Source organism: Belonocnema kinseyi, chromosome 2 (genome assembly GCF_010883055.1).
Source record: "Belonocnema kinseyi isolate 2016_QV_RU_SX_M_011 chromosome 2, B_treatae_v1, whole genome shotgun sequence".
NCBI lineage: Eukaryota > Metazoa > Arthropoda > Insecta > Hymenoptera > Cynipidae > Belonocnema > Belonocnema kinseyi.
The window spans coordinates 41,891,012-41,899,860 of record NC_046658.1 but is presented as its reverse complement, the minus strand read 5'-3'; the positions used below and the strand labels follow the sequence as shown (position 1 = coordinate 41,899,860).

The 8,849-nt window shown below is 32.8% G+C and overlaps 1 protein-coding gene across 4 annotated transcripts in view; it reads right to left on the bottom strand.

Annotated features, from left to right (window-relative positions):
* The window catches only part of LOC117168550 (protein ovarian tumor locus-like), a 46,221-nt gene extending 39,627 nt beyond the window's left edge, over positions 1-6,594 (bottom strand). Inside the window, exons 1-4 of one of the 4 annotated variants that reach the window (XM_033354286.1) lie at positions 6,200-6,594; positions 2,268-2,571; positions 1,938-2,190; positions 1,722-1,860 (exon numbers count right to left, since the gene is read on the bottom strand). In XM_033354286.1, the coding sequence (XP_033210177.1) occupies positions 1,722-1,860; positions 1,938-2,190; positions 2,268-2,492 (617 nt within the window). In that variant the 5' untranslated portion in view covers positions 2,493-2,571; positions 6,200-6,594. Of the gene's footprint in view, positions 1-1,721; positions 1,861-1,937; positions 2,191-2,267; positions 2,594-6,199 lie in introns of those variants that run through there. The other 3 variants (XM_033354288.1, XM_033354285.1, XM_033354287.1) reach the window with 3 other exon arrangements.
* Positions 6,595-8,849: the final 2,255 nt, after the last annotated feature.

Here is an 8,849-nt window from a genome sequence, read left to right as displayed (position 1 = left end):
GGATCAATCTGAAAAATTTCTATCCCTTCCACACACTACTCCTTTCCCCTGCCGAGTGAGTCACGCCTACCCCGAAAGGGAAATGGCTTAATGGTGTAATAAAAAAAAAAGTATTAAAAAGTACATTTAAATTTGATACGTTCTACATCGAACAATTAAAAATTAAGAGAATTTAAACGTTCAAAACTAAAATGTTCATCCTTGCACAAAAAATCGGGAAGATTCTAAAAGGAAATTTCTGATTGAATCTGAAACAGTCGGAAAAATATTCTTTTGAGATTTTATCAGAATCTTTCCGAAATCTGCATCCGAATTTTTCAGTTCATTTCCGAAAATTTGTCCCAATACAATTCTATCAGATCTTATCAGAAGTGTCCCACTGGTGTTCTAGAAGATTTTATCAGAAATGATTTATTATCAATAATAATATATATTATTTTCTTTTTGCAAATTATTATTATTAGAAAATGAATAATAATAATTAGAACAAACAAAATAATTGTTTTTAACAAGCTTTAACAAATAATTCCTTGTATCCATTTTTTTCACTTATCAATATCAAAATTATTAAACAATTCTAATTTTAAAAAAAAATTATAAATCATAAAATTATTAAATTTCGAAATTTATGAAATGAATAATTTTTTACTTTCTAATTCCCTAATATATTTTCATTTTATAAGTTTATTTACAGTTACATAATAATTACATATCAAGTTGTATTCAATATTTATATAACAATATTACATAATGTAGTTTTCTGATAAAATCTGATAGAAAATGATAAAAATGCGCGCGGCACAGTTTCGGAAAAGATCGGAAAAAACGTAAAGATACCATTGTCGGAAAGACAATGGCGATACAGTTTCAAATAGAATTTCGGATGCCGATTTCGGAAAGAATCGGAAAGATATGGAAAGCTTCGGACAGAAAGTTGAATCAGAAATTTCTAGCAGGGATATTTCAGCTTTCAAAACTGAAATAGGATTTTCTCAGAAATTAAAGATCTACAGAGCTGGTCTCATTTTTCTCTATAATTTGGTGAAGCAATCAAATCACAAAGTGTCGTACGACTTGGGTATTTTTGCTCAGTTCAGAGATAATGATTCATTGAAGGTTCGTTATGGTATTAGTTGAAATTAAAGTAGCCGATTACCTATACTCAATAGCATATTATGACAAAAGTTTCTGTACATACCAATAATTAAGATAATTACCGTTAATAAATATCAAAGCATCATGGAAATTTTAAATGGAAATTAGCAGAAATTTTTAAGATAATAAAAATTAGAATTCAATGTAACAAATGCGTATTACATGAAACTTAGTCATCGGGAATACATACTTATAAGGCAAGAATTTATCAGATTGTTGGTCAAAAAATAAATCCCCACTGTCATTTTCAACGTTAAAAATGGAATAATTTAAAAATGGAAACACTCCAAATTAAAAGACTGAACTAAAAATAATCACTTTTAAAATAGAATGGTGAAAACTGTTATACTTTATCTTTTAAAGATGAATTATTTCAATTTAAATCGTTTTAAATTAACAATTGTCACATTGTGGTTTGTACTTTTCAAGATTCAACAGCTACATGTTGCTCAATTTTAAAAGATCATTTTTTGGAAGTCTCCAATTAGACATTGCTCATTATTATTTATTTTGTAGCCCAGCGGGTTCAGCGACCACCACGAATAATCGTCAATTAAAAAACTTACTCTCTATTGTCCAAGTTCCCTTTGGAAAAAAACTTTTCATGTCTAAAGGAGTGGGTCCTATCATGAAGCATCTTATGTACAGTATCATCGACGTTTTCCATCTTAAAAACGTCCTTATATAAAGACTGATATACTAATGCTGCAAATATATACCATTTTCAGTAAAAGTAATTTTAATTTCAAACTAACAATTTTAGAGTATAAGTCAAAACTTACATTGGCAGAAAGCGGCTGTGGAAATGAATTCCTGAGTGTAAACACTCTCGTATTGCTTTTGCAAAGTAGAGCACAGGTAAATGAATTTACTGGATCCATAATTGGTAACACAGTTTTTAGTCAAGGTATGGCCATCAAAAACTATAATATCTCTTTCGTACCTAAGAGACATTGCCTCGATTTCGTGAGCTCCGCCCCATTCAGTAAAACAAGCCATTTGTTCGAGATAATTATCGTATGGGATGGAGATTTTCTACAGAGAAAGAAAATAATTATTTCAAATTTATTTAAATAATAAATTCTCGTGAAAAAAATTTATGAAATTATTACCTCCTCGAACAGTTGCCGATTTTTTCTCATAAAATCAATACACTCGTTCCTGACGCGAATATGAAAATGTTGTGTTAAATAGACTTGTTCACTAACAGCCCGAAATAAACAGGTAGGGTCCTTAGGACAGTGTTTCCTAAAGAACCCCTCATTATGTAACCATTCGTCGACGGGCTCCGATGTGCGTTTCGAAGATTTTCTTGGACTGGCAGTGGCTCCTTCCATTGGAAACTTGAGTTTTTTTAAAACCTTGTTTAGTTCCAAATATTTATTTTTCCTTTCACCGACTCAAATAAAGGAGTGTCTATATGTACCGAAAAATGTCGCTATTTATACCGAAATTTCGATACAAATAGCCCCTTTTCTAGTTCCCAGTATTCGTACTAAAATTTTGGTACACGTGCCCACGGCCTTTGCACTACCGGTCAATAGTTTAAGTTAACTTCTTTTATGATTAGTTCTCTTAATTTTAATGATATCAGAACTAAAAAAATATTTCTTTAAAAAATTGTATGCTCTCAAAATTCGGTATGAAAATAACCCAGGATGAATCCTATTTGTCTGCTTTTAAGTAGATATTGCAAAAATAGTGTGAATTCCAATTCTTTCTTAAATTTGATGTAATACCTGAAATAATCAACATTTTGGAATATTAGACTCATTTTAAAGTTATTTCCCACAATTTCGAAACAGCTCTTTTAGGGTCTCAAAAATAATGTACCAAAAGATGGATGGCGGAAAAAATGCCTAAATGGCCAAATTTTCATTTATGCTGCAACGCATCTCAGGTAGGCCCCAGTGATTTTAGAATACTTACAACTTTAAACGCGTTTTTCTCGAAACCACTTTTTTTCAAATGGCCGGACACATAAATCGAACAAATCTGCACCGATCGAACTGATATTTTAAAACTATTCAAAATTGCTTTCTCCAGCGACGTACGTAGATTTTTTTTATATTGCATTTTTTTTGTATACAAGTCTGTAACGACTTTTTCATGAACTTTAAACGTTTTTTCAAAATTGCAACATATCGCGAAAAATCATAATTTCGAAAATATCCTACGTATGTCTCTTGCTGTTGTTATATAGAATCGAAAAACTTTGGTTTTTTTTATCCAGGTCAAACATTGCGGAAGTTAAGTTTCCGGCCGTGCACACCTTACAAAAAGGTATTATTAGGGCTGCCACAGACTAATGTACCACAAAAAAGTGACAAAAGTGGCTAATTGGAGCTAAAAAGTGACTAATGGTGACTAATTTTTAACAAAAAAGTGACTCAAAGCGACTTATTTTAAACAAAAAAGTGACTAAAATTTACTAATGTTCACACACAAAGAGCCCTGTTATGTCCATAGAAACACTTAGTACCTTCAAAATTTCGATTTAATTACACATATATTTGATCGGTTTGTATTGACAAGATTAGATAAAATTCTAGTGTTCAATTTGGTGGTGGATACCAAAGACACCATTTCCAGGATAAATTTTACAAGTCATACAAATTGTAATTCAGTTTATTACAACCTAAACAAACCGTTAAAAATGCCTTGTGTTTATTTTCTACAATGATTTACAATAGGAACTAGAAAACAGAAAAATCACAAACACACACACACACACACACAATCAGTAATTATGGGGTGGAGTTTGAAAGTACTAAAAATTCTGAAATTGAGCAAAGAAACTTCTCGAAATATACGTATATTTTTCTGTTAAATGAAATAATCAAACAATTGCAGATATCAGTTCTATCCCTTTCCAACGTCTAATCGGCGACGGGAAAGTACCCCTGTGACTACACGGAGCGAAACTTCAGGAGAATAATTCACGGAAGCTCGTGATTTTAGAGCCACAATTTTTACGTGATTTAAGAGCATAGAATTTAAGACCTGAGAGTAAAGGGGCGTGGCCTGATGCGTGAAATTTCGAGACATGCTTTAGAAGCAAGGCCTCCGAGATATTAGTCCACGCGCCAAAGCGTAATAAAATCAAGGAGTGGCCGTGAATTAATCATCCGAAATTTCTCTCCGTGTAGTCACAGGAATAATTTAAGGTCACACCCCTACCCCTTTTCCAAAGCCTCATGGGGGCGGGAAGGCAAACCTATAACAATTCAGAGAAGAATTTTGCCAATTAAATAAATATATATTTTTAAGAATTGTTATAGAAAATTCATGGTTATATGTTACATATATTTACAAAAATATTGTTCTTACCAAAAAGAATATTGAAATTTATCCAACTTTTTCTAACAACTTTAAATTCTTGCACCTTGATAGGAATTTTTTTAATTTTTGCTCATAAGCTGTTGCGATAATGTGGGAAAATAGCTTTAAAATGAGACTAAGGAAATGACAAAATCTTAGTTACTTCTGATATTACCTCAAATTTAAGAAAACAAAAATTTCAACTATTTTTGCAGTATCTACTTTAAAAAATATACAAATTGCCTCAATCATAAACAAACATAAAAAAAGAGGTAAATTTAAACTTTTGACTGAAATGTAAATAAATAGATAAATTAATAGATTTTGCACTTTGGATAATGAAAGTCATTTAACAAATTGCTACTTCACATTACTATGAAAATATGTAATAATACAAGTAAATGATCAATACTCCTTAGAAAATGAAATCAAACCTCTTCAAATTTTGAATTTCAATTAAGAAGTGGTTTACGATACTTGTGACACAAAAAAGGCAGTATCTACTATTACGGAAAACATCGCCATTATTTTTATTGAAATTAAAAAAATTGTTAAAGTTAAGAATAAAACCTGGATGCGGGCAAAACTGAAAAAAACATAACATATGAAATTGGTAAAATTCGAAAATTGCAATTTTTCCCTGACGAATTTTTCATTTGCCCTGGCCAACCCCAACAACCCCAACAGCACACAATATTGCCGTGAAATATTGCATCAATATATATTAATGTCCTCTGCAAATTAATATTACTGCAATGTTACAACAATGTCGCAAAATTATATTGAAATATTGAAAGGAGGTGATCTCAATTCCAGACAATTTCCAAGCAATATGGGTTGGGAGAGGACATTTACATATTGCAGCAACATTACCAAAGTTGACATGCAATAGTGCGTGCTGCTGGGAACATTTTTCTTTCAGATTGACAACAGTCATGCACAATTTGGTAGATGTGACCTTCGGTTTATCGAAAATTTCCTAACTCTTGTAGGTTTTCTGACATTCCCTCACTAGTTTTAAATTGCCTGACCTATAGTAACCGTGGTGAAATAATGTTAGCTTCAACTCCTGATCAAACTAAAAATTTCTCAAATAATAATTATGGAATATTTCCTCACATAAGAAAAAATTAATCATATGAAAAATATGCCGGAAATCAGTCCTTTTATCTCTAAGTACACGTACTGCTATTATTTCTAGCCAATAATACCGATCATATCATTCTAGGCTAGACTAGTAATGATTAGACATGCCCAATATCTAATTTCAAATACTTATTGTGCTACCATAAAAATGTTTAATTTACCAAAACAAAAACATAGTTTAAAAATAAAAAAAATTATCATAAAGACACTTTTTTCAACGATATAAAATAGTTTTAAGACCACATGTTTTTCTTCTACAATATAAGTATCACAAATAAATAAAACAAAAGCTAATCTAAGTGCACCAATCACTTAATTTCACCTGTTAACCGGTTTTCAGGACGAACTTCCAATGTCAATTATCATGTCTCCTAAGTACTTTGCAGGTCCGATAATGATATCACTAATTAAACTGATGATCAATTAATAAAATGAGTCATTAAAATGTCAAGACGGGAACAAAAAGATCAAAAAATCGGATCGATAAGAATGTCAGCACGTGGTCGGCGTTCTTTGATGCCTAATCTCTCGGGACTTTAATCCTTTGTTTTACTATCAATTTTCTTATTGCACTTACTTGTATTGATTGTTATTTCCGAGCAGAACTCTTGTAATTGATATATGAATGAAATGTAATCACATTAATCAAAATTCGCGTAAATAAAATGCAACGCGAATTGAGCGGGAAGCGGCACTCCAGACGATGGACAGACACAGAATGGAAATGGACAGAATGAAACAGGAAGGAAGTTCAGGATTTAGGAATCGTAACTTTTTTAAAGCATTACTGCTAACTTTGCGAAACCTCCATGAATTTAAAATAGAAATCAAACTGAATTTGCGTGCAAGTGTCACTTCCTTTTGAAAATTATTTTCAATTATTGTCTAGATATACAACATAAAGAACTTATATTTCCCAACAGTCACTTATTTCAAAACAAGCTAGACTGCCGCTTTTGTTTAGATTTGGCAGTTCTCTTCTTCCATTTCTTCTTCTCACGTGCGTTCAACCCGCGTTCCTTTGTTGTTTGACCTTCGAAATCTTCAAGTTCGCTCCCTGAAAACATAAACACAAGTGACAGAAAAGCAGGTATGGATCTATAATAATTAGTTTCTTACCTCAATTAAAATAGTGTTATTTTAAATCTAATTGTTGACTATACATTTACCGAATTTAAGGTATGAGCAGCTAAGCTCGGTTCATTCGTAAAAATGAGAAAAATTAATTAAATTTTTTAATATTAACTACATCATTAAAAGCTTACTATTAATTGGCACATCTACTCCTAAAATTAAAGAAAACTAATATTGCTTTAAAAATAAATTAGACAACCAACATTCGCAGTGGCAGATCGTTGCAAAGTATAAAAAAACGCTGCCAAGAATCCTTATCTGGAATAATCATGTATTTTGACATATCCTGCAATAATTGCACCAAAATTGCACCCAAATGGAAAATTATATATAGTTCATCCATAGTAAAAGGAATTATATATAATATTTCCGACTTAGTATAATTTTCCCACCCTTGTTTGCCTATACGCAGCTTAATTCAATCAACCGATTTACACCAAATTTTGATTATGAAGTCCATAGTAACATATTCTTGATAAGTATTGCAAGAATTTTCGATATATCGAATTTTTTCCCTCAATATTACCATTTGCGTCATCTCAGAATTATCATTATTTACTATAAATATCGACTGCATTTAACATTTTTTACCAATCGGTTTGACAGATTATTATGTAGAGGTGAGCACAGGTGAAAAATCGATGTTTTAACATAGAATATTATTGAATAAAGTTTTAAATTAATAACTATATCGTATATTTCTAAAATATACGTCGAAAATAAGTTGTTATAGATTTCCAAGTCAATCATTAGGCAAAACGTTTGGACGAAAAATGTATTATTGTCGAATTATTTATAAAAAAATTTAGGTAGTGACTAAACGTACGGAATTTTCCGTAAAATTAGCCAGTGACCAGTCACAGGGTTGCCTTCACGCCCCCTCCCCCTCGAAACCTTCAAAAAGGGTTGGCATTTGACCAACATTCTTTCAGTGACCAGTCACCCGGGGTGACATCCAGCCCTCCATGAAACTTTGGAAAGGGGTTTGACCAACATCATTTCTGTTACAGTCGCTGGCTAATTTTACGGAATATTCCGAACGCTTAGACGCTTCGAAAAATAAATTTTTTTTACCTATGCTCTCCTCTGCTGCCTAATCCATCCAACTGATTAACATAAAATCACGTTATGGCGCCATTTCATTTCGGTATAAATAGCCCCTTTTCTAGGTCCCCCTATTCGTATACTGATGTACGTTGAATCGCTGATTACGAAAATGACAGTGAAAATATCCGCAAATTTTGATTTTCAATGTCAAAAACCCCAAAAACGATAAAATTGATGTTTTTCCCGTTTATTTAATGAAGTGTTAAACACCCAGTGGGCACAAAGTTTGGCGACGTCTTTACGACATCGTTACGACATCTTTACGACATCGTTACGACATCTTTACGATAACTTTACGACATCATATGTCCATGTCGTTAAGGTGTCTTTACGATATCGTAATAAGTCGTTTGATCTGACGATGTCTTTACGATATCGCAAAGACACCTTAACGACATGGACATAGGATGTCGCAAAGATGTCGCAACGATGCCGTAAAGACGTCGTTGGAAAGAAAGTATGTGGTTTACATTATTTTTGCAACCATTCAGGGGGGCGGTTTCCTGCCGCAAAAAGACTACACTATTTCTGTAACCAGGCGCACGGGTTCCAACCCCCCTCCAGAGACGTTGGAAAGGGGGAGGCATGGGGATCCATATTATTTATGTGGCTAGTTGAAAAAGGGTGAGGTTTTGACCAACATTATTTCTGTAACCATTTACATGGTTGCCTTTCCGACCCCACAATACGTTGGAAAGGGGAAAGGGTTTCACCAACATTATTTCTCTGATTAGTGACAGAGGTAGATGCCTCCCCCCACGTAACGTTGAAAAAGGGAGCAGTCTCACCCGGAGCAGGACATCTAGTCGCCAGGACAAGTAGTCGCTGAGACATCTAGTCGCCACGCGTAGTTCCCAAGCACTATCAGTTGTAAAAACGTATGTTATCAATCATAACAAAATAAACATAAGATACTAAAAATATTTAACACCATTATTTGCATACACCAAACTCTCGCTTTCAGTGAAGTGTCGGGAGTTTCCTTC